Consider the following 25,844-nt stretch of genomic DNA (forward strand, 5'->3'; position numbering starts at 1 on the left):
ATCGACATGAATATTATTCTAATAAACCTCTGTCGAAGGCACTCAACTTTCTCTTACACAGACAGACTGTTGAATCGTAGTAGGCCTGCGGAGGCAGGTTCCGAGAGAGAACCGCTGGATGACTCGAGATATGAGATTTCCAGTAGACTTCGAGAATCGGCAAGAAGAGCACAGAGATTTTCTCGGGACACTATACCGAGAAGCTTGATCGAATTGAGTCAGGATCGACGACCGGCACGGTAGAGAAGGGCCGAGACTCCAGTGTCCGTCCTCTCAAGGAGAAGCTTCTCGAGAAAGAAGCCAACAGCAGAGCGCCGTATTTCATCCAGATTGCCTAGACTGTGAGTAGGATCGCGACTGCTCAAATACCATAAGAAGAGGCCTTTGGAAAGATGCCAAGAAATAGTAGCGGAGTTCCAAGGTTGAGGTCGGAGCAGGCTTTGGTCACCTACAGGTATCGTGAAGCTTGCAGTCATGAAGTTTGAGCGAGGATTTTACGCGTCATTCCTCCTTGACTTGTTTATCCGTACATGTCCATATACACATGTCCATGACTGGGTCATATAAGACGCGTTATTGTTGAATAGGGATGAGTCGGTGAGCTCTCGCGATGGATTTTGATGAGGCATGAACGAGCACATGGCCGCCGCGCAATAAAGGAGGCATCCGCAGCAGCCGGCACCAAAGTAGTGACCTCCCTGATGGAGGATGGCAAAAGTAGATGTTCAGCAAGGGAGAGCGGCAGTTATTGGGGACAATGGCGATATTAATTTGCGGAGAAAAGGCGTGGATGCGGCCAATAATGGGAGGCCGTGATGCGCCAAGGGCGATGATCGAGCAAGGACCCTCTCCTTTCTGATAACGGCAAGCTTGACCCCTTCACGACCTGTCCGCCAACCCCCCCTCCTCCACGACTCACACTCCTTTGGCCGTCCTGTATATCTGTTTTAGCTGCATTGTCGCTCATTATCAGTACATACAAATCGGAACCAGCGAGCAAATCTCAAGGCGCCTGCATAACCTGGATTTAAGTTTCCTTCGGCCTTCGAGCTCCCACCCGACCCTCCTTTTGAAACACCAAGCCCGCCAGCACTGTTTGTAGCTGCATCACCACGCCTATTCTACCAGGCCCGGCGGCACGAGATACTCCGACCGACAGGACGACCTCGCGGGGTCGTTGTCTTGTGTAACCGCGCGCCCGCAGTCTTCACCAAAGCTCTCTCCAGGAGCTCCTTCCTCAGATGTTACTATATTGAGCGCGCATTATATATTCACCATGGATCTGGAGACTACCGATCCTGTCCATAAGGCGGCGGAGGCAGTAAAGCGCTCGCCGCGAACGCATGTAGACAGCCAGCCGCTACCCACCGATTCCATGGTCACCGTGAGCCTGTCTGAGTCGGACGCAAGCCAGATGATAGAGACAGAAGAGGAGGATACACGCCAATCACGGCAACCTCAGATCAAGATAGACACGCGGAGACTTTCATCACGACCATCGTCACAGGACATCCTGCGTGGTTCTACCTCGCGAGACTCCAGCCAGGACGCCACAATCACGCCCGACTCCCCGACCTTACGTCGAGACCCGCGGAGACTTAGCCCTCCTACAACACCGAACCGCAGTCGAAGCGACAGCAATGAGTCGGGTCGCAGTGTACAAGTGGACTGGGAAGAGTTGGAGAAGACAGAGGAGCAGGAGCCGCGGAAGAAGGGATCTGACGATGTATGTTCTCACAACCACCTAGAAATGGACATGGCTAACGTGTGCAGTCAATGGCCTTGCTTCTAGCCCGCCTCGAACAAGAAAACAACGCAATAGCCACAGACCCGAAATCCGGCCTCAAAGCACGGTCTCGCAGCCAGTCTCGACCACCTTCGATACATCAGCTGAAGAAGCTAGTCGCAGAACAAGATGGCGCCACGGTCCGATTCTCCCTGCTACCATCCCCACCACCGATGACCGAGCTCGAATTCTGGGCAGCCCTCGTCCGGGACTATCCGCAAACCATACAACGGCTCCCGACACTCACACTGAATAAGATAAGAGGCGGTATTCCAGCTCCTCTGCGGGGAGTGGTCTGGCAGAGTATGGCAGGATCGCGAGATCGCCTAATAGAGGACCAGTACGAGTCGCTGTGTGGACAGTCAAGTTCGTACGAGAACATAATCAACAAGGACATTGGCAGGAGTTTCCCCGGTGTTGACATGTTCCGCGATCCGGAAGGCGAAGGCCAGAAGATGATGGGACGGGTGCTGAAATGCTTCAGCTTGTATGACAACAAGATTGGCTACTGCCAGGGACTAGGCTTCCTAGTCGGCCCGTTGCTGATGCAGATGGGTGACAAGGAAGCCTTTTGCGTTCTTGTTCGGTAAGGCATCGATCTCTAAATGCTGGGATTACCACTAACTCTCTCCAGACTCATGGAGGACTACGACCTGAGGTCCTGCTTTCTCCCTGATCTTTCTGGGCTACATCTCCGAATCTATCAGTTCCAGCAATTGCTGAAGCAGCATATGCCAGAACTGTCAGCACATCTCGACGCTCTTCAGGTCGATGCGGCATACCTCTCCCAGTGGTTTCTTTCATTCTTCGCGGTCACATGCCCATTGCCAATGCTTTTCCGGATATACGATGTCATCTTTGCCGAGGGCGCGTCTGAGACGATCATGCGCGTTGCCCTGTCTATCATGAAGAGAAACGAGGAGAAGATATTAGCATCCAGTGAGTTCGAGGATGTCATGCAACTTCTGCTATCGCGAGCGCTCTGGGACCCCTATGGACGCAACGCGAGGTCGGCCGATGAGCTCGTCAACGACTTTGTGAGCTTCACCGGCGTAGTGACGCGGGACAGCCTGCAGGTTCTCGAGGCGGGCTTCAAGGCGCAGAAGGATGAAGGAGGGGTGAAGCCTGGCGTCCAAAAGACTGCGACGTCGTTCCTTGGTAGACTCTGGGCGCCAAGCAGCTCGTCCACCAAATCTGTTTCTCTCAGCCCGAACCTTTCCGCTCCCTCACGACCTGTTAGCTTTCTTCGCCGGACACCATCCAAACAAAGCATTGCATCCACTCTCAACTCCGTTGAGGGAGGTTCAGACGCCAGTCACGCCAGCACCGCTCCCACAGAGACATCGAGTACCTCTCGAGTCTCATCGGCAGACGCGCTTTCCATCAAATCAACTGCAGAGTCTGTCGCGCCATCAGTCAGAATGACCGTCTCCAACAAAGACAAGGATCTGCACGGCCAGATCGAGGAGCTGCTGCTGCATATCAGCCAGATGCAAAAAGATCACACTTCACTAACCGAGGAGCTCCAAAGGGAGCGCGAAGAACGACGCGAAGATCAGCGCGCTGTCCGCACTGTTGTTGATCGTATCAAAACTATGCACCCGTCCACCTCCCACCATCACCCTAGCCACAAACGCGGCGCTTCCCTATCCCAACTCTTGACTGTCGGATTGGGCGGCTCATCACAGTCCCCCACAGTACCCGCCGACGTCGTCACTCTTGTCGAGGGCCTCGATACCCGCTTCCCAGCCAACAAATCTCACCGCCGCCAATCCTCCGCCTTCGAGACAAAGGAATTTCTTCGCGAATCCCTCGCCCGCACTAAAGAGCAGCTGAATGGCGAAGCAACCCGCACACATACCCTCCAACGCCAATTGGACGAGCGCGACAAGGATCTTGCTTCCGCGCAAGAAGTCATCCGCGAAACGAGGCACCGGCTTCAAGAATCATACTCCGAGAGACAACGCCTCGACAAGGTGGTGAATGATCTCCGCGCTTCCGCTCGCAAAGGCTCGATCCCATGGTCGCCTGCCGATACTAGCCCAGACAGCTCTACCCCTCCGTCTCTCACGAGGTCTGATACCGCTGACACGACCGCCTCGAATGTGAGTGTGGGTGGTTTGAGGGAATTCAAGCTTAACCGCGCTGGCTCGGTGAAGCAGCAACAAAATTTCGCGAAGCGCTCGAGCAGTCTAGCTACTCAATCCGTGCTTGCTACCGAGAACCACGCACCGGCCGACAACGAAGCACTTCTATTAGAACTAGTAACCGCGAAAACGTCTGAGGCCGTTGCACGGCAGGAACTGGAAGAGCTAAAGGGGAAGATGGAGGCAATGCGTAGGGCAATGACCGGCGGTGTGGGAAGTCCCGGTGGTAGTGGAGTGAGCCCCGGGCATAAAGCCACCCCGAGCGAGGTCAGTAGTGGGTTCTTTGGGGCGAGGCTGGCTACGCCGAGCCCAGGTAGCGTGGGGACGCAGTCGGCGCAAGCTGGAAGCTTTTGGGGCTGGGGGAAGAGGAGTGTGAGTACACTGGCTGGCGGAGAAGGCGTGGCGTGAGAAGGAGGGAGAACGGGGAGTAAGGGGGGTATACCCGGCTGTGAGCAGCCTTTTGTAGCATTTGAGTGTAGTTGTTGTAATATGAATTGAGATGTTTCGGAAGTAAAATCAAGGCTTTTGGGCTGTGTACTATTATTATATGGATGGACTTGATACTTCGCTGGGCTACCTCAAGCGGTAGCCCGAGTACGCGGACGGGACGTGCAAGATGGCGCGCCCGCGTTTCATGATCACGTGCATTTGTAAGGTGGCTTGTTATCAGCATCGTAACTGACCATACTAATGGACACCTTGGACTACAAATCCAAGTAGAATTGGAAGATATTGACTATGTGTCGGTGCATTAGGTGCATCTTCAATGGCTCTATATCACGTGTCTGATCCAGCCCCACTGAACTCCCTTAAGCATCGTCAGCTTTCCAAGGTTTAACACGTCTTCGCAACCACCAGAAGTCCTCTAACACATCCATTAAGATAAGATTAACGCGTCAATCCCTGCAGTATATGTCCCAGACCATAGATTTCAGCATCATCGGGATGATCGCGATTCCATTGTCTGGTCTGCGGCCTCGCTACGCGCTGGTCGATCCGCCAATATGGAGCTAACTTCACGAGTCAGCCATCATGGTGATTGAGGTTAGTGTCGATACAGTTTCTTTTCCGCGCCCTGCATAAAGCTGCGATCTACCCCCACTTAATTTTGAGCTTCGCTGCCCCTCAGGTTCGTCGTCGTGGGTTGTGTGAGCAGAATCACGTATTCCAACGAAAGAGCTCTCTATGCCTGGATCTTGAAGCTTGCATCTGCATTACCGTCTCAATATTGCTCTATTCCTGTCCTTTCAGCGCTTGATAGCGCTATACCCTTGAATTGTCCTCCATTTTCCCCATCCTCGCGCACCTCTACCCGCAATGGCCGACGAAACCACCCCCCTCCTTCCGCGAGTCGACGACCCCAACAGCATCCACCACCAATTCTGCACCCTCGTCGGCGTGCCGCCCTCAAACATCCGCGGCAAACGCCCAACGCCCATCCCCAGCTCGCTGTACGGCCGCGCGCTGCACCGCCGCCGCACGCAAAACCACACCTACATCTTCACCGCGACGCTCTCCAACACGCTGCTCCTGACCCAGGTCGTGTTGGGCGCGACCCTCACCGCGCTCGGCGCGAGCCAGAGCTCGCACGTGCTCATCACGATTTTCGGCGTCCTGAACACCATCATCGCGGGCCTGGTCGCGTATCTGAAGAGCCGGGGCCAGCCGATGCGCGCGCGCATGTTCAGGGACGAGATGGATCGGGTGGTGGACGAGATCGAGAATAGCGAGGTGATGTGGTTTGGGATTAGTAGGGGGTGGCATGGGTATGACGAGATTGCGATTGATGATGATGTGAGTGTGCGGAGTGAGGTGGCGCGGTTGACGCGGTTGTATGATAAGGCGGTTAGGAGTGATACTATGAATGATCGTAAGTTGGGCTCGCTTTTATACTTTTTCTTTTGGGCAAGGGGGATGATTGCTGATTGGGGATGTAGCGGATATGTATATGGGTGGTGTTGGCGAGGGCGGGAATGCTGCGCTGAGAGCGAGACCAGGTGCACCAGGACAGCCTCAGCAGCCTGCTCCGCCGGCTCCTGTACCAGCTCCTGCGGTGTCGGTGGGTGGGGCACCAGCTGCTTCGCCAGTGTTTGTGATCACTCAACCTCCGGCTGATGATCCGGATGCGAGTCCAGCTACTGCGCCGCATAAGAAGAAGGAAGACCCTAAGGAAGCTCCGAAAGAGAACCCGGTAGACGATACGAAGAAGGAAGATCCGAAGAAAGACGACCCAAAGCCGGATGATGCGAAGAAGGACGAGCCAAAGAAAGAGGAGGCAAATGGGACCAGTGATGCTGGAACACCGTCGGAGGGTTCCTCGAAAGGAGCAGATAAGCCAGATACTGCGCCGGCATCGTCTTGACCCAGGATGAGATAGAACAGGCGGCCATGGTGAAGCTTTTGTTATATGGATGATAGCGTTTGTGATTCCCCGACGAACTTATCTAATTACTGATCTTATCTTTCTCCGAATGAATCGTTTGGAGCACGCGTTGCAAGCAATACCTTTTGGTGTCTACACTGAGCTCTCCCTTCTGTTTCTTTTGCGTGTATGGTAAGAGAGCCCTTGGCAGTCTGACAGTGTCAGCACATAGGCAGTATTATCGTTCTCGGCACCTGATTTGAGGTATGTTTGGTGTTGTACATCAATAGGGTGAAGCAAATCACTACGCTAACTGACCCCTGTCTATCCACCTTCACCATGCGTGTATACGTCGTGTGAGTCGCTACCTTCACTTTTACTTCATCTTCTTCATATATCCACGAGTTGCTGCTGCTTCTTTAACACTGTGTCTCCTTTCTCAACACTCGCTGCCCATCTAGCTCTCAAATTTCAACTTCTAGAATAACGCCTCCAAAATGTTCAACACCGCCGCCTTAACAACCACCTTTCGCCGCGCCCTCACCAAAGACAAATTCACCTTCACCCCCTCCACCGACGCCCCCAAACTCCTCGGCAGGATCATCTTCATCACCGGCGGCACCTCCGCCACCGGCCACTCCACCCTCCTCCACCTGTGCACCCTCTCCCCGGCCGAAATCTACTTCTCCGGCCGCTCCCACGCCGCCGCCACCGCCCTCATCGCGCGCGTCGCTGCCCTCGCGCCCTCCGTCGTCCTCCACTTCGTGCAAATGGACATGACAGACCTCTCTTCCATCAAAACCGCCATCACCACCAAATTCCGCAACATTCGCCTCCACCTCCTAATCTGCTGCGCCGGCATCAACGCCAAAGACACCCTCGCCATAAACTCGCTGACGAAAAACGGCTACGAGCGCAACCTGGGCGTCAACCACCTCGCCCACGCCCTCGTGCTCAAGCTCCTGCTGCCCACGCTACTACGCACGGCCGCCAGCCGCCCCTCGGCCGACGTGCGCGTCGTGGTGCTCACGTGCCCCCAATTCCGCAACGCCTCCACTGTTTCTCTCGCGAAAGCGAGGAGTATTACGGCGGAGTATGCGAATAGCTATGCCGAGAGCAGGTTTGCGGCCGTGGTGTATAACTGCGCGCTGGCGGTGCGCTGTAGGAAGATTACAGCGGTGACGGTGCTGCCGGGGGGGGATTTGGGGAGTGTAGGGAGGAGGGCGTGGTGTGTGGTGGCGGGGGAGGCGGCGGAGGAGAGGGCGGTGAATGTGGGGGGGGGGGGGGGGAGGGGAGGGGAGGGTGGGGATTGCGGATGTTTATGGGCCGGTTGGGGTGGTGGAGAATGTGGAGTTTAATGTTGGGTTGATGGATGAGGTGTGGGAGTGGACGGAGGGGGAGCTGAAGAGGTTTTGAGGGGTTTGCGGGAATAGGGGGGGTTTGATGGGGACCCTGAGGGTTTGATTTTTTGGGGGGTGGTGGAGAGGTGCGAGAGTGTTGTGAATTCGGCTGGCCTTTGAGAGAATAGGTGGAGCATTGGAGGTCTCCCATTGGAGCTAGTACTTGTGACATGGCATCAAGGTGCGTTACTGATTTACAGTCTGTTTACAGCTGATTTTGTGAAGTGATTAAGATTAGATCTCGAGATGATGAGTTTGCGGGTACGTGGGAAATTGTTAAAAGCCTCCTAATGGGATGATAATCTTATGGAGTTCGAAAGAAGTCTAAAAGCCCGTGAATTAGGCTTGGCTTTATGAGTACGCAAGGAGCGTTATCAGCGTCATACTAGAGCTAGTGTTTGGGAAATAGCATTAAGGTGCGCTATTGATTTACAGTCTGTTTGAAGTTGGCTTTGCGAAGAAATCAAGATTAGAGCTTGAGATAATGAGTTTTTAGATACGTAGGAAGTCTTGAAAACATCCTGGTGAAATCCCAGTCTCGAGGCGGTTAACAGAGGTCTAATAGGACGTGAATTAGGCTTGGCTTTGTAAGTACGCGGAGAGTGATGATAGGCTCCTGATTGGGCCAGAACTCCGGAAATGATTTTGAAGATACGGGATTATCTTAACTAGCATTGCGAAGGGAGCAATATTAGACATGCGCGCTTACTTTAAGTGTAGCTGCCTGCCAGGTTCTGAAGGCGCTCAAAGGTCTGTGTCTTAGCAGCATGTCCGCTCACATCTTCAGGATGGCAACGCCTACAGCCAACGACGAGCTCTGAAATCTCTTGATAGAGATATTCGAGTTTATAAGAAGCTCCTCAACGACCTGCTAGTTGTTGTCGTCAGTGTGGCTCTCAAAACAATTCACTGGCAAAAAAAGATCACCCTCCTGACCACCACGCGAATCGAACTCCAAAAAAAATGCGTAAGCTCACTTTGATAAAGCGTGTCATCCTTAGTGCAGGGGCCATGCTAATCTTCTCTGTGTTGTTACGATGTGACCAAATGCCCGAAGGCGGAGTGCGTTGATTTTGCAGCAAATATATAAACTCTATTGTCCTAATCGCTTCCACACCAGCCACCAGCCACCAGGCTGCCACACCACAACAACGTCATTTGCACAGTTTCACCAAACATCTCCCACTCGAGAGCCCCGTAACCCCGACACAATTAATGGGGAGCTCTGGCGCCTGCGGGTGACAATTTCATCACCACCCACCAAATTGCGACCCAGAGACACGCATTCACTGCACCACTCCACCTCTCAACCGCGCGCCACAGTTCGCCGGCTTGCATAGCAGCTCCTAGGACGCCTGAAGTATTCAAGCCCACTCCCACTCCCTCATCGCCTTCTTCCTTTCAACATCACACTCTCCACCACCATCGCAGTTGTACCCACTCTCCAAACAACAACACCGCTGACAACAATCCCAGTTACGCTAGGACTGTAGCACCTTCAATCCTCACTAGCTTGCCCAGGAATTCAGTTCTTCCAAGAGCGGATCGAGTACTTGAACTCGCTCCTAACCCTCCAATTCCTTGTTGCTCAATCACACCTTCTACGACCACCACCGCTGTACCCACAGACCCACACAGCAAAGTAACAACAATGTCGAGTCTACCTCCTCCACCACCATCACCAACACCTTCGGTCGAGGAGCCTCTGCAACGCTCTGATCGATCAAGGAATCCTCCGCCTCCCTTCCCGCCACTCGATCCAAATCATTACACGTCTTGGCTCAGACCTCGCCGAGGCCCCAAGCAGCCCAAGTCCACCTGGGAGCCTCGCAACGTCACCGCTGACAACGCCGGGAGGCAGATGGCGCAGTTTACCGCAACCTGTGGCCTTGGGGAAGTGCTGGTCGAGAAACTCACAAATCCGTACTGCCGTGGCGTCGAGTACTACGATATTGGAGACTACTGCCCTCCCGCTGGTCCAAAGCCTAAGCCCTTCGAGTATCCCCAACACACGCCCGCCCTTGCTCGAGGCTACCTCGCCATGGCTCGGATTCTCATCCCAGCTGCGATCTCGAGAAACAAGGCACTCATCCGCGAGGCCGCCGGGTTCGGCGAAAATCCTATTCTCAAGTCCGATCTTCGATGGAACAACCTTATCGAGATAAGGAAGTTGGAGGAGCAACTAGAGATGCCGGTGGAGACTTTGACTGACCCAGAACGCGACACGATGTTCCTCGTCGATGATTGCTCGAGAATCGCCGCGGTGCTGAAAGGCTTCGAGGAGATGAATGGGAAGTTGACCCAATACAAGGCGAGGGATTGGCAGGGATTGAAGATGCGCCATGTCAACTACTTCAAGGAAGAGGACGAAGAGCTGGCGGACACAGTATCCTACGATCCTGACATGTGGTACAAGGGGGACGTCAACGATCCGGACCAGTTGGCGGAGGTCCAGCGGCGACGACATCGAGCGGGCTCAGCCGTCTCGTGCTACTCATATACGGACAATGAGTACGGTGATGATGACGAGGAGGGGGAGGAGGAGGAGGAGGACGGAGAGGAGCAGGAGAGGCAAGGGATCGCGAAGATGTCACAGGACCCCAATTCTATGGAACATCTCACGGAAACCGCCCCTCCGGTTGCTCGCCGCAACCCGATGTTCGGACGGACCTCAACCGTTCCCCTTCCAACTCTGGCTCGCGCTCATTCTACCCAAAATGGTAGAAATAGCAACAAGCGAGCCCGTATCTCCACCGAAGAGCACACAAGCCGTGTCGAAGAAGACGAATATGAGACCGACGAGTCCTCCGCCGGCTCCGAACTGACCGCGCTGGAAGACATTGAGGCGCGGCTGCTCGGAACGAATAGTGACGACGAGGGTGGGTCGGACTAGCTGGGACTGGGGGTTTTGTAAGATAGTTTACCAAAGACGAATGAACTGACTTACTTCCGTATATATTGACTGAAGGTGATTACAAAACTGTTGTCGTGACCGTATAGTCATGTTGAACACAACCCATACTAGCTGAATCACCTAAGTTGGCTGACGGCGTTCTGACGCTGTTTGAGGTGCCTCAAACTATTCAAAGAGAATAGAAGTCTATCAATTTGGCAAGCCTGATAGCCTTCTATGCCACCCCAAGTGCTGGTAGATAGGTGTACACAGATAGGATCTGTGAGTCGTGGTGATTATAAAATTGTTGTCGTGACCATATAGTAATGTTGAACACAACCCATACTAGCTGAATCACCTAAGTTGGCTGACGGCGTTCTGACGCCGTTTGAGGTGCCTCAAACTATTCAATGAGAATAGAGGACTCAGGTTGAAATTGATGTGAACTCTGATTTCTATGGGTGTCTAGCTCGTTGTTTATATACTAGGGGAAGGAGGGGGGCCAGCCCCGGGGGCATAACGTGGTATCTCTTCCTGACGCGTTACTTGATTCATCCTGTTTCCTGATACAGTACTGATACCGTGCTGCAGCACTGCTGTTGCACTACCTGTTACTTCCTCCTGTATCAGCATGCTATCCTGATACGTTACTGCATATGAGTTGCTGACCCTAGGTTGTAGTGCTGCAACCCGAGTAGAGGTCTGTCATTTTGGCCAGCCTGATAGCCTTCTATGCCACCCCAAGCGCTGGTAGATAGGTGTACATAGAGAGGCTGGGTGAGTGGTTGCTCCAATTTGTGCGAATATATTGAGGCACTGCAAGCAGTAGTAGAGCACTGTTCTGACGTCGTTTGAGGTGCTTCAAACTATTCAAAAAGGATAGAAGTCTGTCATTTTGGCAAGCTTAATAGTCTTCTGTGCCACCCCAAGCGCTGGTAGGTAGGTGTAGATAAATTGGACATGCGATGAGTTGCTCGCACCGTTCCGACGCCGCTTGGAGTGCTTTAGCCTATTTTAAAATGATACAGGCCTACTATTCTGACGGCCCTGATAACCTACCGCGCCACCTCGGGCGTTGGTAGATGGGTGTACACAGTTTGATTGTGTGAGTCGTTACTCCAAGTTTTGTGAATACACTGAAGCATTGCAAGCAGTGGCAGAAAGGCGTAAGTAGACTGCTCTATGAGCATGTTTCACGGGTTGCAGAACTAGATATTGGTCCTTCACCCTAAGTTTGCTTCCGTGGTTTGATGTGTCTTGCTTGTATCTTGAGTTTTACTGAAGTGATCTTTTGTACTGCTGAATGTGCAGTATTTGCAACCGGGGAAACTATAGGATGATTCAGGAACCTCTAGAAACAAATTTCTTCACGGGGAGATGTATAGCACTAGGTCATAGTTTAGGCGCACAAACATCTTACTGCTCGAGCGCCGCTCTCGCTCGCTCAACACCCCTGCAAGGAGTACCGTAGTTAGCACGTCTTCGGTTAGACAAAAGGTAGCCCGATTTCCACTGCGTTGACCTTTACATTGTTTGTAGAGCCTCAAAGCGGGGCTATATGGATATCCTACTGTGTATATTTGATCTCTGCTCACTAAACACCACCGTGAGGAGTAGCCCAGCTAGTAAGCTACTGGTTAGTCAAGAGATAGTCTGGTTCACACTGCACAGATCTTTCCATCATGTTTAAAGCCTCAAAACATAGACACATAGATAACTCCGTACTCGAGCTTCTATTTTGCTCACTCGACACCACTGTAAGGGGTACCCCGGCGTGTAGGCAGGTAGTCAGTCAAAAGGTACTGCGTGGAGTTCTCATTTTGTCTGAAGTCCCAACAGCCTACCCGGATACCAAGAAATAGAAAGCAGTGCGATAAATGAGTCTACCGTGTTGTAGTCCTGCTGGATGTTAAAGGTTGCTGTAGCCCCTCCTGCCGTATCAACTTCACGGTCCTTTCGATGGCCCACTCAGCTCAACTTCAAGTCGTGCACACGAACCTTCCGCGTTGAACCTTACCTTTCCGCGTCCCTTCACCCTGCCGCTTGAAACCGTCACGTATCAGCACGTGGTCCACGTTCGCTTAGACCTATTTGAGCTTCACTGAAGTTCCAGCTCCAAACCTCCAACCGACCAGCTCCGATTTCGACGTCCTCAACCTCTTCAGCACCAGAGACACCGCAAACCAGCTCTTCAAACACTACCCACCACAAATACACCTACTCTACACAATGGCGTCCACCTCGTACACCCCAACCACCCTCACCCCCGCAGAAGCCGCCACCGCCCTCCACCGCTTCCACGCAGCGACCGGCATCCCCCCCACCATCCTCACAGACCTCCTGCGCGAGTCCAAAGGCGGCAACCCGAACTGGGACAACTTCATCACCCACTGGGCCGCCTACCCTTTCACGCGCGGCACCGTCGGCCTGCCCTTCGCCTGCCCCGAGGACGCCCCCAACCTCGTCAAGCTCTACCTCGCCGTCGCCTGGATCCTGTTCCGCGAGGAGATCGGCATCAACCAGGGCCTCCAGAGCCGCGCACGTGCGGCGAAGGAGCGGGTGCAGGACGACTGCTACTTGCGGTACCAGAACGTCGTGGGCGGGAAGGAGAGGGTCACGTGGCTGCAGGCCCCCGCGGCGGAGCCGAAGCGCACGACACCGAAGAAGCGGACGACGAGGGCGGCGAGGGGGGCCGAGGTGGAGGAGGAGGAGGAGGAGGAGGAGGAGGAGGTGGAGCATGAGTGGAACAAGGCGGTAGGAGTGGAGATCTCGAGGCTGAGGGCCGCGTTGGAGGTGCCGGCGGATGTGGTGTGCCGTTGGGAGCAGAAGGTAAGGATTTTGTGGTAGTAATTATGTTGGTGGAAGAGTGTGGCTTACGTTGGGTTTAGAAGCTGGAGGTCAGACTGGCGGGCATTTGCCAGTCCTTGGTGGATCTGAGGGACCGCAATGCCGAGTTTCGAGAGATTGAGCAGAACGGGTGGGTTGGCATCAAGGAGGCCAACTTGGGTACTAGTGGCTTCGCGGAGGGCGAGGAGGCGGTCGAAGAGGAGACAGAGGGAGGAGACGAGGAGGGTGGCCACGGAGAGGGCCAGGGTGGCGAAGGAGAGGCTTGAGAGGGGCCAGAGCAGAGTCCCATAGAGACGGCATGAGCGAGAGAAAGGCAGAAGTTCAACAAGTAGTTGACTTATGATCACGGAATGCTACCTTTTGCTACCGACTCTAGTGATCTGAACGTGAAGACTTGTGACCATTGAGGCAAATAAATATAGAAACCTCGACAATATCTGAAAGTAAGAGTACCATTACTTCCCTGCAGCTAAACATCTTCAATTGCGTCTCTCTGAATCTTCGTTACCCGCACAGCTGAAATCAGGATCGTGGCCTTCCTGATTTGATGTAGTGATCCTATCTTTTGGGATACTACAACGGACTCGCATAAATTTGGAAAGATGTAGAAGCCGTAAGAGCAAGAATGAGAACACAGAAAACTAGAGGTATGAACGCCGCCACAGCGCTCCCCTACTATCTGTCCTATCGGCCTAGCAGAACTAAAAACCTTCAATTGCTGCACCGTATAAGACTCCGCCTTCAACGCAGCATGAGTTAAGAGCTTGAGTCATTTGATTTGATGCCTTCGTGCCATCGTTAGGGATGCTCCAGTGAAGTCCAAAAAATCAGAATGAATTTAAGAGTCCAGAGATCAAAGACAAGACCACCGGAAACCGGATAGTCTGTTACAAAACTAAATAACACCAATGTGACCATTTTCCATTGAGTAGGGAACAGCTGTGGATAGCCACAGGTCGTCATTCATCAAAGCAGGGCTAAGCTGCACCATTCGTTCCGTATCAGAAATAATTGTTGGAGTACTAAGAGAGGGGTCGTAGGGTTGTTGCACGTCCCCAAGTCGTACCCTAGCCCACAAGCTAGATAGCTCATCTTCATCCCAACTACACCATTCCTCTAGACCGAACTCTATACGCATGGCATAGTAACGCCTTGTGGCCCGGTGTTGTAACGCTGCCATAATACAAAAGATTGGCTTGTCCGAAGTTGTATCTGATACTTTATGCCTGTGTCGAATGTCAGAATCCTCGGGAAATGTGAACATTAACCCCGCCCATCTCTGGTGTGTAGGGTACTGGAATGGCTGTTCGCACTGCCAATGCTCCCTGGATACGAGCCGCCATGTGTTTTTCACGAATAAGCCGCGCGGCGTGAGTTGGAAACATACTCCGCGAGCACGAGAGGATCGATGTGATGTAGTGAGACAGATTTCTTCTCTCACGTAAACATTCCTTATTTCAATCTTGATTGCACGTTGCTGAGGTAGATTGGTGATGTGACTATGGTGGCTGTCGACGCGGGCGTAAAATGGCAAGGAGGGAGATATCCTGCGGAGGCGAATTGTGACATTCTTCTGAGCGTCATTTCGGCAATTTAGCACGACTTCAAACTCGTCTGGTACGCCCGGAACGGACCATCCGTAAAACTGAGCTCGAAGTCCTTGGTTCGTCATCGAATATGGCTCGCTGTATCTGGATCCGAAGAAAGATATCCCTCTAGAGTTCGCGAACTCTGATGGAGACCTCGCTAGAATGCCGCGGTAAGTGCTAGAGGAGGCCGAGGAACAGCTCCAAACAAAGACACTGTCGTCGTCATACTTCTTGATGATCTCTTCTTGTAATCTCTGAAAAGCCTTCTCGCCTTCTCCATAGAGTAATGGCATGTTGATATCAAGGATACCTAGCAGACAATAAGCCAAGTCCTCCTCCCGCGTTGTCGTTCGCTTTGATGCCCATGACATCCGTTCTGCGATGCTGTATGATTTTAGATTCGTAGTACCTACAAGCACGTCCGTTGAGATGCCTGTAGTTTGCTGAATGGCAGCCAAGTAGATATTCCTGAGCCCGAGGTACCTCCAATTCTTGTCATAAAATACGAGGTCTTCGGGTGCGATCAACTCCTGTAAGGTCCACCCGCGGGTGAACCACCTCGACTGGACAAGACGCGAGTATTCATCTTTCGAGTGCTTGGTTTCAGCCTTGACATCCGCTAAGTAAACAAGACAGTGATGACAGTTCCGGTATATCTTGTACATGGAATTTATGGCCTCGGATAACTCCGCACTGCTCGATTTGTCGATGCACACGGTATCCGCCCAGCAGTACGTGCCATCGAGAGTTTGAGATTTGCAAATGAAGTTGTGGATTTTTTCATAGCCGAGTACCTTGTTGAGCTCGGTCATGATTCTTCGCATGCCCACTACGACGCCGTCGGCGCATGTCTTCGCGCTGCGATACGCGTTCGACCAGTCCTGGAACGATGGCTCTTCTTGGGGTAGCCAAGTATGGGACAGGGCGATGTAATTTGGAATATCAGAGCCAAAGAACTCTTCGATCTCGTAGGTATTGACGTTAATGAGGCGCATGTTGATGATAGCCTCGCACTGGCGTGCGTGTCTGAGGAAGGTTGGGAGGCAACTAAACGCACTGGCTTTGCCTTGGAATCAAGAGGTCCAGTGTATGGAGGTGGAATGTATTGTCAAGACATCATCGTCGACAACACTTCTCGTCGCAAGGCTGAAAAAAGCAATGATGGATACCAGGAAGCCTGACGTCCGTTGCCTGGTTCTTAGAAGTGAAAGAAGCAGGACGAAAGAACTGCGTTGGATAGAATCCAACGCGGTTGCTACGGCGCGGAAAGGACACAAATGATGCTTGAAGGGTTGAGTGATGGTTGATGCCTCGGGGATGGGCTGAGTCTCGACGCTAGGACAATATTGGCTTAGGGTAATCATGTGACTGTACTCTATGTCTACTCTTTCGCCAGCGAATTCAGGCAAAGCCACTCAAACTGTGCTTCGTAGATGGGATTTAGAGACTATCATGCTAGAGAATATTTTGTTTGCATATCAACAACGCTTCTCCGTAGACGCTATGGTCACGTGTATTACGCCTACTTTTCATTCCAATCGATGAAATCAACACCTGAATCCATCTCCGTCGGCATCATACCTCTAGACCTCTTCCTAAAAATGCACCCGTATACACCCTAGCACCCCACCCTGCCCCTCCACCACCATTGACCCTGTGGGCCTCCATCACACTCTCCCCTCCCCGATTCAGATGGTTCCATAAGTGCTGTACCAGGTCACTAACGAGCATCGGCACCGCAGTCGTAGAAGGTTTTCCTTGTATATTAAGCAGCTATAATGCAGCTGACTGTTAGTCGCCGTGATGGCGATGTGCGACTCGTATAAGAATAGAGGAGGGGGGACGCTGTTTAGATTGGGCCAATTGTTGTAATCTAGACGAGCGCCGCATGTGGAACATGAGTCGATGTCAGTGATGTAGGACGGATATTCAGTTGTGGCGAGTGGGACAGCTGCGGTGCCGAGGCAGACGTAAGGGTGTTGGGAAGGTGGATACGGTTGTAGTGCGTGCAGAGAGGCTGACGGGAGGGTGGCTGGACGGGGTGGAGCTGGTAATGAAGCGAGTGGTTGAGCCGGAGCTAATGAGATGAAGTTGATATTGCAGTTGTTGAAGACAGGGCCATTGAATGCTTGCGTAGGCCTATTACTGTGTGGCCCTGCTATAAAAGTTGGTAAGTTGGAGGAGGAGGGGTCTAAGAAACAGCTTAGTCGACGTACTTTCGCGTTCACGAGCATCCCGTTTTCTGCGAGCTTCAGCCTGAAGAGATTCATACTCCTCATCCGCCTCGTCTGATGAGTATTCCCAAGGCTCTATCCCTGTTACGATCTCAACAGGATGATAACATGTTCGACGAAAGTGAAGTCATGAATAGGGATCATCGAGTGGCATGTTTTAGGCTGACGAGGATTTTATGAATTGTTGCAGGATGAACACTTGAGAGGTCCGTATCAGGTCAGATAAAGACCGTGGGATGGAGGGACGTGAACTAGGCTTTTCTGAAACAAGTACAAGGTCATTTGAGAGGTAAAGAAGGGGGCCTTTATACCTTTCCCTCGAGTACAGTAAGAGGTCCCCATCGAATCCTGCCGTTATCTCGTACAATTAATTTCTGTCCTTCATCGAACAATACGCTCCGCTAATGCCACGTAGATGGAAGAATGCAAAGAAGGCGAAAAGGCTGAAGCCGCCTTCATTGCTAAAAACATCTCTCATTGGGTAGCCACAAGGAAGGGAAGAGTTTTAAAGTTTTGAGCATGTTCTGGGCTCGGAATCTCGATCGGCCTCAAGCACTCCCGGTTTGGAGCCCAACAAGATGGCTGATTTGATGGAGATGATGGCAGATACGAGCTCAAGTTGATTGTTGTGGTTGGGCTAGGGACACTGAGGGAAAGGTTAAGGCACAGGAAGCTAAGACAATTTCGGCTAAGCTCCACAGTCGCGTGATGATTTCCTCGCCATTTTTGCGATGCTCCATTGCACTCAATTAGATAGTACGGATTCAAACCTTGCCAAAATTCCATATTTAAGTATGCATAGTTGGATGACTCCTTTTACATATCTTTAAGTTACAGAAAGGGCGATATACAATTTCCAATAAACGTACGAGAACTAAGACAGGTAGTTATATCAACTCCCAAACCCCAATATCATCCCATAGATTGCTTAGCCCCCTCCACCACCACCACCGCATCCCCCTCCACCTCCTCCTCCACCGCCACCACCACATCCACCGCCTCCACTGCCACCACCACATCCACCGCCTCCTCCGCAGCCGCCTCCTCCCCCTCCTCCCCCACAGCCTCCTGCAGAAGCTGTACAACTTCCGCCCCCAAAGCTTGCCATACCACCGCACGTCCCAGCAGCACACGACCCCACAACTCCGCTGCTCGTATCAACGTTGCCGTAGTCACAAGAGTAGACCCCAGCGCCCGCCGCACCGCCAACACACGGGTCGACATAGTAGGGCATATACATCGGATACATGATCGGATATCCCCACGCATAATAGTAGAAATAGTCATCGCGTCTCGGTTCCGGACGGCCCTTCTTCCGCGCGCGCGCACAGGCCGAATGGTACGCGGCATCCATACCCGCGGCCTTGACCCTATTCTTATTCTTCGTCACGATGGAGGAGTCGTGCACGACATTGTGCGCGCTGATATGCGGAGCCGTGTTGGGATCGTTTGTGATGCCTGGGATATCGTGGACGTTCTCGGAGGTCTGGTAGTTGTTGCTCTTGAAGAGCTTCGAGAAGCCGCTGATGCGCGTCTCGCGCACGGCTTCGCAGTACCAGCATGTGCACTCGCTGTAGGGCTCCCTGTATTTGTTTTGGTAGGTGCGGGAGGTCCAGACAAAGGCGTCGTTGAGGGCGCCTTCTTCGATCTTGTCGTCGTGGTCGATGAGCTTGCTGGTTTTGGTTTGAGAGTAGAGGTAGTAGAGTGCTGGGGCGGTTTGATGCGTGTGCCACGCGAGGTCGACGTCGAGGGTCGGGACGGCGACTTTGCTCGGGTTTAGCGCCATAATCGAGAAGAAGCGCGAGTATTTGGTGAGGCAGCGGGACATGGTTGCAGAGAGGGCGGGCGAGTGCAGCCAGTCTATGGCGTGCATTTTGTCGACGAAAGATCCCTGGCGAATGACGGCGCCGGCGAGATCTAGGGCGAACGGGGAGTAGTTGAACCAGTAACGCGACATCATACGGCGGATGGCAACTTTCTCGTGGCGATAGACGAGGGAGGCACTTTTAATTTTCTTGACGAGATTTTTATCCGTTACGCCTTTCTCGAAGATGCTCTTAATTGAGTTGACTGTACAGAAGGGGTTCGCTTTAGGATCCGTAGCCTCCATGATAGTGCCGCTGAGGCCAGCGGTGACGAGATATGAAGGGAACGTGCATTCGGGAAGTACATTTTTGCCCACAGTACGAAGCTTCATCGGAGCGCCATCGACTTGGAGAACTGTGCCCGGAAGTGGCAGGTCTTCGAAAAGAAGGGCCTGAGTATCGCGACGGAATTTCGCGACGCGGAGGGCTTCGTGTGTGAGGGTGAACTTGCAGCCTTTGCATACAGCGATGAAGTCTTTGTCTGCTAGACCATTCCCAGACTCGAACTCAGATGAGCCATTGTAGCCACATCGAGCGGTCCAGGGCACTGTGACATTGCGATTGCAAGCTGGGCAATACAGTGTCTTGGTCAGAGGGTCTTGAAGATTGTCCCAGAGACATCCGGTCATGCCTTCGAAGTGCCCTCTGGCTTCGTCGCCGGGTGTGTAGTCGAAAGTGACGGGATCAATAAGAGCATCAATGGCGCCCCAGGGCATTCCCGTGGCAAAGAAATCCATCTTTCCGAGGCGCAAGCAGTCTTCGAAAAAGCATCGCGGGTTTAGCAAAAAGGAGTGCCAGACCATAATGACATCTACAGGCGTCAGTTTTCTCGATTCCGTCCCTCGAATTAACGATGACTACTTACCAAGCGGCGGAAGGTGATTGCGGTCTGTCAAATAGCCCAGTGGCTGCCCTTCACCAGCAACGAGATGGATTGACTTGTCGGTCATCAGATTGATAAGTCGCAGTTTCCCGCCTCCCCGCCCGCCCTTCGACTGCGGAATGCATCGAGTCCACCAGGCTTCGAAGCGGTCGACGGCTCGCGCTACATAGACAGCCCATCTCTTCTCGCACACTTTGGCTCTGGCAGCTGCATCTTCAGCGAGCTCACCACTTGGGTCAGAAATATCAAAAAGACCGTCCCATTTGCCGATCTCGTCTTTCAACCTCCAGAACGCTTCAAGAAGTTTAAGGTGGGCAATCAATTGGTCGCTGGTGGGTGTCTGGATCCCAGCGGGCTGGCTAAGATTCAAATTGCGCAGCCTTCCGCTGAGGTCCTCTGGGATCTGGTTCGGCGGCTCTTGGTCCTCGGCGTGGTATGATGGCGGGCGGGCATTATTATCCGAGTTGGAGTTGGAAGCAGAGGAGGCGAGCACTGAGTCGTGCGGCAATGAGCCTGCTGCCTCCGGTGCGGGTTTTTCGAGTTTCATGATGATAGATCTAGGTAGTCATAGGTAGTCATAGGGAGTGTTAACACCAGAAGAAGATGGGTTTGGGAGGTCCTAAATATACAAGAGCGGGTATCCAGTACAAAGGTAGGAAAGCGACGAAGGTGGTCAGATGCCGCAGCCTTGACTGGTGCACAGCGCACACCGCGGGCCAGGTGGGTGATAGTCGGGAGCAGCCTGAGGCGGAGCTGTGGCAAAAAAGGCCGGATCCTTGCCTCGACGTGGTTTGGTGTTGGGTGGTGGTTGGTTGCAGGGGCGGCACAAGGCTCACTCCAAAGCCGGCGGGGTGGAATTGGTCGGACCTGGGGGCTAATCTTACCTAACCAAGTGAGGCAACCTTCTAGAAGGATTCTGGTGTCACGCCATGATGTCAATGCGAGGGGCCTCGCAGGTATCCGTCTGCGCCTTGCGCTGCGCATATGTGGCTGCTGGAGATACCCAACGGGTATCAGTTGCTCATCGCGTCCCAAGTCTGCCTCGTAATAGGCTGCTCTCGGAACGCTTCGTCTTTGTCATTGGCGTAGAGCATCTTCACGCAACAACAGAGTGCGGAGTTCGAGATGGTCTCTGCGAGCACAGCCTCATTGGCCCCCAGACCTGCAGCGCCACATGCCCTTCCCAGACACTATTGCAACAGAGTGTTGTCCTATTGGGCTTAATTTCCCATGGCTATCTCGCATTTCGTTGAAGTACGAGGCAGATCTACAGATTTTTATCCTCAGAGGTCGTGGCAGGATATCACGTGACCGACAGGACACATTGCTCCTTCGTCGTCACTTCTTTTTGCATGTCAAATTCATACATTCTGAGGAGTCTCGAGCTGGTAGTCTATGCTATTAAAAGCCTGCTTGCACCTCAAGAAATGTTGATTTCGGCGCATCGATTCCATTCTGGCCCCTCCAATGGACGGCGCATTACAACACTTGTGAATTCAAATTGAAGCCTTTGCAATTTTAAGATCCTATTGCTTAAGGGGCCTTCCAGCGTATTAAAGATGAGTAAGATCATGGGGTGTTTCATTATCTGACCTAGCAAGTTGAAAAGCGGCAGTTTATACCGCCTATTTTGAGATCTACCCTCTCTGGATCGAACATTGCGCCTCATGGCCCCTATTAGCAGCTTCTTCAGTGCTAAGGATTATCCACAACATGTGTTCACCGACTCGTATAGCGCGCAGACCTTTGTAGCTTTTATGATGCTGCAAGACTTCCGGTGTGCCGTGGTATTTTCTGCCCCCCTTGATATTATTGAGCGCGCATCGTGCACCTACTCCGGACATGTAGAACGCGTAGCTTACGATCATCAGGGGCGATCCGAACGCGCCAATCGCAGTTTTCGCAACGGAGAGGTTCGATGGTGTTGAGGTTTGTAGTGCTGCGCAAAGCCGACAGGAAGCTGCTAGAATAAGCAAGGGCCACCTACAACACTACCATTAATTAAGAGAAAGTGTGTGCATTTCGGAATAGGTGGTTTGAACTGCTTCATTTGAATTTATATGGCTAGAAAACCGTGTTACCTCTGAAATCATCGCAATCCTTACACCAAGTCTCGTGATCAGCACAAACGAGATACCCCTCATCTCGAGAACGTTTGACCGTAACTACTTGCTCATACCTTTCTATTTCGACCGCACCATCCTCGCTATCGGTAGGATTCAAAGCTTATATCAGCACTAGCCATATCAACCCCAAATCAAGCGTCCGCTACTCAATAAGGGCATCGGTACTCTAGTTCTTGCTATAAATCCTTTCAGAGTTTGCCTCTCTAGACTGGTATCGATAAGCACGTACGTGGTATAGGCAATCGCTCTCTGGATTTCTAAGTGAAGCTCTCATCGCCCTATAGTGCTGTAGAGTAAACAGCCGAAACTGTGTCCGAGCTTGCTGGAGGAGATCTATAAATTTGGCAAGTCCAACATCCAATTCCACACAAGTTTCGGATAACCAGGCCTCCGAATTGTGTGACTAACGCACACAACGTCGAACTCTTCTTCGCAGAGAGATTTTTTTGCTTGCAAACATCAACCATGGCTGCGCAACTCATGCCTGAGCCTTCAAGTTTAGCAACACCTTACGGGACAATCTCCTACATCGATTCCAAGCCCGCCCTGGTGGCCTCCCCAAATGCACCCGCTCTCCTCCTCATTCACGGCAACTCTTCCAACTCTCAAATCTTCCGTCCCGTCTTCAACGCACCCCAAATCGCAACGAAATACCGCATCATCGCCCTCGACCTCCCAGGCCATGGCGCCTCCTCCAATGCCGCGGATCCAGCCGCCAGTTACACCCAAGCTGCCTACGCCGCCACCGCAGTTCAGCTTCTTTCATCCCTACACGTCTCCCATGTTGTGGTCCTCGGCTGGAGTCTCGGCGGCCACATTGCCATCGAAATGATGCCGCTTCTCGCTCCTTCTTCTACTGCTACGGCGCCAGAGACAAAGCTCCTCGGTATCATGATTACCGGCACACCCCCATGCATTGGTCTTGACCAAATGGCCCTCGGCTTCAGATTCCCGTGCGACCCAACCCTTCTCCCGCCGGGCCGCGAGATCCTTACCGAAGACGAAATCGACGGCTTTGTTCACATGACCGCGATCCCTTACGAACCTTGGATGCGCGATGCCGTGGCCCGTACCGATGGGCTCGCGCGGAAGGTCATGTTTAATGCTGGCGTTGCAGGCCGCGGACTCGATCAGCGGAAGGAGGTCGAAACGAACACTGCAGTGGCAGTAGCGGTGGTGAACGGAGGTGCCGAACCGTTCGTCAACCTCGACTATATTGATGAGATCAAGTGGGCAAATCTGTGGAAGGGGAAATGTGTGAGACTTGAGGGCCTACAGCACGCACCTTTCTGGGAGGCGCCGGATGCATTCAGGCCGTATCTTGAGAATTTCCTGGAGGATCTGACGAAGCAGTAGACATGTGGGAGGGCCTCATGCAGTTGTAGAGTACCAGAACTTTCATTTTGTACTCTGGACTCTATCATGTGACTCTATTCTCTATTCCCTCGCTACTCATCGGACTATTTCCGTACCGTAGCTTGGAGTGGCTCGACTTGCTATGACGAGCTTCAAAATCTACCACCTAGGATTCAGATTAAACCCTCAGTAAAGCTACATCTTGCTGGAATTTGAGCGACGTTATTGGAAGCCTTCATGCGGTACCAGCTACCTTCCAAGAGCCTCCATTCTCGCGTGCTCAATATAGGCTCTCCCGTTTTTGACATCGTCTTGTGCTTTTTTTACCTCTTTCGAAGGCTTTCGGACGGGACTATACACGAGGAAACTCATTGAGTATGATCATTTATACCTTCAGGATTTGTCCACGCTCCAAATTACCAACATTGTTATCTTTGGCCTGAACACGTATGCAACTAGTCGAAGCGCATCAACAGTTCAACTCACTACTCCAAAGTGACATCCAAGCCGCTACGTTTTTGGCTCGTCAACCTGTACATCCCAAGACCTGTTCCATCGCTCTATCAAAGTCCTCCAAGTGCCGCTAGCTATGTGCTGAATACCCCGTATTTCACCGCGTTCAAGTTTGTACCCTCCGGCCTTTACATCCTCCCCTGTCACATTCCACCCGGTTGAGGACCGTCAAACGCCGCCACGAACGCATCAAACCCCTCAGATTGACCCCCTCTGGACCTAGGGCCTCCAGACCTTGACATCCTACTACGCCATTTTCAACCAAATTAAAAGCAGTCAAACACCGCCACTCACGTGTCAAAAGCTCTAATTCACCGCCCCTCCGATTTGGGGCCTCTGACCCCCTACATCACGTTGTCGATTGTTCACCCTCACCAGGGGACTCCAGACGTTACTAAGCACCTATCAAGATGCTCAAAATCAGCCTTCTCTTGATTCAAGGCCTCCGAATCGTTAATCCCCACTATTATTTTTTGCCCAATCAGAGTCTCTCAAACACGGTTATCCACTCACCAAAACCTCCCGAATCAACCTTGCGAGATCTTGAGTCTCCCACCTTTACATTATGTTGCGTCTTTTCAGTCCTTTCAAAGTACCTCGAACGTTACCAGCTACCTTCCAAAACGCTATGAAACAGCACATTTAATTTGGAGCCTCGAAAACTTTACATTCCATCTTGCATCTTCTCGCCTATCCAGGGGCTTTCAGACGACGCCAAGGACGTATCAAAACACCGCAATTCGCCCCAGTGAGATCTGCGACCTCCGAACCTTTGTATCGCGTTGCAAGGCTCCAACCCATTCCAAAGGACTCCACACGATATCAGCCACCAATCAAAATGCCTCAACACAGCACCGTGGAGGTATAGACTATCGGAACACTTACACCGTGTAGTACTTCAGAGGGGCCATTCAGAGGACCTCCCACGGCATTTTCCATATGCCAAACCGCCCCGGATTGACCGTGTGAGATCTAGAGCTTTGAAGCATACACATCGTGTTGCGTTCCAAATGAGCCAATCGAAGGGCTTCAGACGTTACTGACCGACCATCAAAATGCCTCGAAACGGCAGATTGAGATCTGAGCTCTCGGGATCTTACATCGTGTGGTGAATGATATGAGCTAGTCGGAAACCTCAAACGTTACCAGCCAACCTTCAAAATGCTCTAATACAACACGATGAGATCTAAGCTCTCGGAATCTGTATATCGTGTTCCACTTCAAGTCAGGTGAGTACAGGACCTTCTGCAGCGCCATTCACGTGACAAAACAACTCAAATTAAGCCGGTGAGATCCAGGGCATCCGAAACTCTACATCTTATACCACCACATAATTATCTGCTAGAGACCTTCGTACGGCGTGATCAAGTAGCAACTAGCTACCCAATTTGATCCTCCCATCGAGACTCATTCAAGAATCGTGGAAATCGTCATTTCCATCGCACATTACACTCAGATCTCAGGGAATTGATCGGCCTTTTGCACACCTAAACGAACTCGTCTTCCTGGGCTGTGTAGCCGTTACGGCTCCTAAATGCTGCGTTATTCTAGGGTCTCCTGCTTTTGTCGTCGTGTATTCCATTTTCTCGCCCAATTAGAGGGCTTCAGACGGCGACATCAAGTGTCCATTAGCTCCTTAACTTGAAACTCCTGCCAAAAGCACCTCCAGGGACAGTAAAAATATCCTTTCTTTCCCAAAACACACTTAAATCCTATGGGGTTCGCCGCCACTGTACACATCCACACGAAACTACTTTCCAGCTTCGACTAGCTATTGGAGCCCCCAAATGCCGATTCGATCTTTACTCTCAAAACATTTACATCATGCTCCGACAGAGAGAAA

The 25,844-nt window shown here is 52.2% G+C and overlaps 10 protein-coding genes across 10 annotated transcripts; 6 read left to right on the forward strand and 4 right to left on the reverse strand.

Moving 5' to 3' along the window:
• Positions 1-883: 883 nt before the first annotated feature.
• Positions 884-4,480, forward strand: BDZ99DRAFT_460955 (uncharacterized protein). The gene is made up of 3 exons (XM_033719507.1): positions 884-1,726; positions 1,774-2,372; positions 2,421-4,480. Exons 1-3 carry the CDS (start codon positions 1,277-1,279, stop codon positions 4,339-4,341), a joined length of 2,970 nt encoding a protein of 989 aa, XP_033579154.1. The 5' UTR covers positions 884-1,276; the 3' UTR covers positions 4,342-4,480.
• A 347-nt stretch (positions 4,481-4,827) lies between these two features.
• BDZ99DRAFT_496682 (uncharacterized protein) lies at positions 4,828-6,604 on the forward strand. The gene is made up of 2 exons (XM_033723459.1): positions 4,828-5,803; positions 5,871-6,604. The coding sequence occupies exons 1-2, from the start codon at positions 5,251-5,253 to the stop codon at positions 6,293-6,295; spliced, it is 978 nt and encodes a 325-aa protein (XP_033579155.1). The 5' UTR covers positions 4,828-5,250; the 3' UTR covers positions 6,296-6,604.
• A 251-nt stretch (positions 6,605-6,855) lies between these two features.
• BDZ99DRAFT_354250 (NAD(P)-binding protein) lies at positions 6,856-7,491 on the forward strand (the record flags this gene model as incomplete). The annotated part of the gene is made up of 1 exon (XM_033714580.1): positions 6,856-7,491. A coding segment is annotated over one exon (636 nt), but the record flags the coding sequence as incomplete, so codon positions are not given.
• A 1,549-nt stretch (positions 7,492-9,040) lies between these two features.
• On the forward strand, positions 9,041-10,653 carry BDZ99DRAFT_263080 (uncharacterized protein; the record flags this gene model as incomplete). Its single annotated transcript, XM_033713807.1, has 1 exon — positions 9,041-10,653. A coding segment is annotated over one exon (1,548 nt), but the record flags the coding sequence as incomplete, so codon positions are not given.
• A 356-nt stretch (positions 10,654-11,009) lies between these two features.
• On the reverse strand, positions 11,010-11,285 carry BDZ99DRAFT_263081 (uncharacterized protein). Its single transcript, XM_033713808.1, has one exon. It carries the CDS (start codon positions 11,219-11,221, stop codon positions 11,066-11,068), a length of 156 nt encoding a protein of 51 aa, XP_033579158.1. The 5' UTR covers positions 11,222-11,285; the 3' UTR covers positions 11,010-11,065.
• Positions 11,286-12,817: 1,532 nt separating this feature from the next.
• BDZ99DRAFT_496685 (uncharacterized protein) lies at positions 12,818-13,701 on the forward strand (the record flags this gene model as incomplete). Its single annotated transcript, XM_033723460.1, has 2 exons — positions 12,818-13,417; positions 13,477-13,701. 2 exons carry the CDS (start codon positions 12,818-12,820, stop codon positions 13,699-13,701), a joined length of 825 nt encoding a protein of 274 aa, XP_033579159.1.
• A 1,379-nt stretch (positions 13,702-15,080) lies between these two features.
• Positions 15,081-16,019, reverse strand: BDZ99DRAFT_341836 (HET-domain-containing protein; the record flags this gene model as incomplete). The annotated part of the gene is made up of 2 exons (XM_033714381.1): positions 15,081-15,840; positions 15,892-16,019. Coding segments are annotated over 2 exons (888 nt in total), but the record flags the coding sequence as incomplete, so codon positions are not given.
• A 660-nt stretch (positions 16,020-16,679) lies between these two features.
• On the reverse strand, positions 16,680-17,681 carry BDZ99DRAFT_263097 (uncharacterized protein). The gene is made up of 3 exons (XM_033713809.1): positions 17,570-17,681; positions 17,241-17,339; positions 16,680-17,182 (listed from the first exon to the last, which is right to left on the reverse strand). The coding sequence occupies exons 1-3, from the start codon at positions 17,598-17,600 to the stop codon at positions 16,713-16,715; spliced, it is 600 nt and encodes a 199-aa protein (XP_033579161.1). The 5' UTR covers positions 17,601-17,681; the 3' UTR covers positions 16,680-16,712.
• Positions 17,682-18,186: 505 nt separating this feature from the next.
• On the reverse strand, positions 18,187-20,645 carry BDZ99DRAFT_439183 (uncharacterized protein; the record flags this gene model as incomplete). Its single annotated transcript, XM_033717648.1, has 2 exons — positions 19,989-20,645; positions 18,187-19,934 (listed from the first exon to the last, which is right to left on the reverse strand). The coding sequence occupies exons 1-2, from the start codon at positions 20,551-20,553 to the stop codon at positions 18,187-18,189; spliced, it is 2,313 nt and encodes a 770-aa protein (XP_033579162.1). The 5' UTR covers positions 20,554-20,645.
• A 1,612-nt stretch (positions 20,646-22,257) lies between these two features.
• BDZ99DRAFT_568929 (alpha/beta-hydrolase) lies at positions 22,258-23,950 on the forward strand. Its single transcript, XM_033727832.1, has 2 exons — positions 22,258-22,357; positions 22,417-23,950. Exon 2 carries the CDS (start codon positions 22,598-22,600, stop codon positions 23,486-23,488), a length of 891 nt encoding a protein of 296 aa, XP_033579163.1. The 5' UTR covers positions 22,258-22,357; positions 22,417-22,597; the 3' UTR covers positions 23,489-23,950.
• The last annotated feature ends 1,894 nt before the right edge of the window (positions 23,951-25,844 follow it).

The sequence above is a fragment of the Mytilinidion resinicola genome, assembly GCF_010093595.1.
Source record: "Mytilinidion resinicola strain CBS 304.34 unplaced genomic scaffold BDZ99scaffold_6, whole genome shotgun sequence".
Taxonomy (NCBI): domain Eukaryota; kingdom Fungi; phylum Ascomycota; class Dothideomycetes; order Mytilinidiales; family Mytilinidiaceae; genus Mytilinidion; species Mytilinidion resinicola.

Excerpts from the sequence above, each read along its gene's own strand:
- BDZ99DRAFT_568929 (XM_033727832.1), top strand. The coding sequence starts at position 22,598 with ATGGCTGCGCAACTCATGCCTGAGCCTTCAAGTTTAGCAACACCTTAC.
- BDZ99DRAFT_496682 (XM_033723459.1), top strand. The coding sequence starts at position 5,251 with ATGGCCGACGAAACCACCCCCCTCCTTCCGCGAGTCGACGACCCCAAC. Across the intron at positions 5,804-5,870 it reads GAGTGATACTATGAATGATC|CGGATATGTATATGGGTGGT; the intron begins GTAAGTTGGGCT and ends TTGGGGATGTAG.
- BDZ99DRAFT_460955 (XM_033719507.1), top strand. The coding sequence starts at position 1,277 with ATGGATCTGGAGACTACCGATCCTGTCCATAAGGCGGCGGAGGCAGTA. Across the intron at positions 1,727-1,773 it reads GGAAGAAGGGATCTGACGAT|TCAATGGCCTTGCTTCTAGC; the intron begins GTATGTTCTCAC and ends TAACGTGTGCAG. Across the intron at positions 2,373-2,420 it reads GCCTTTTGCGTTCTTGTTCG|ACTCATGGAGGACTACGACC; the intron begins GTAAGGCATCGA and ends AACTCTCTCCAG.
- BDZ99DRAFT_263097 (XM_033713809.1), bottom strand. The coding sequence starts at position 17,600 with ATGGGGACCTCTTACTGTACTCGAGGGAAAG. Across the intron at positions 17,340-17,569 it reads TTACTGTACTCGAGGGAAAG|GGATAGAGCCTTGGGAATAC; the intron begins GTATAAAGGCCC and ends AGATCGTAACAG. Across the intron at positions 17,183-17,240 it reads GGATGCTCGTGAACGCGAAA|CAGGGCCACACAGTAATAGG; the intron begins GTACGTCGACTA and ends CAACTTTTATAG.
- BDZ99DRAFT_263081 (XM_033713808.1), bottom strand. The coding sequence starts at position 11,221 with ATGCTGATACAGGAGGAAGTAACAGGTAGTGCAACAGCAGTGCTGCAG.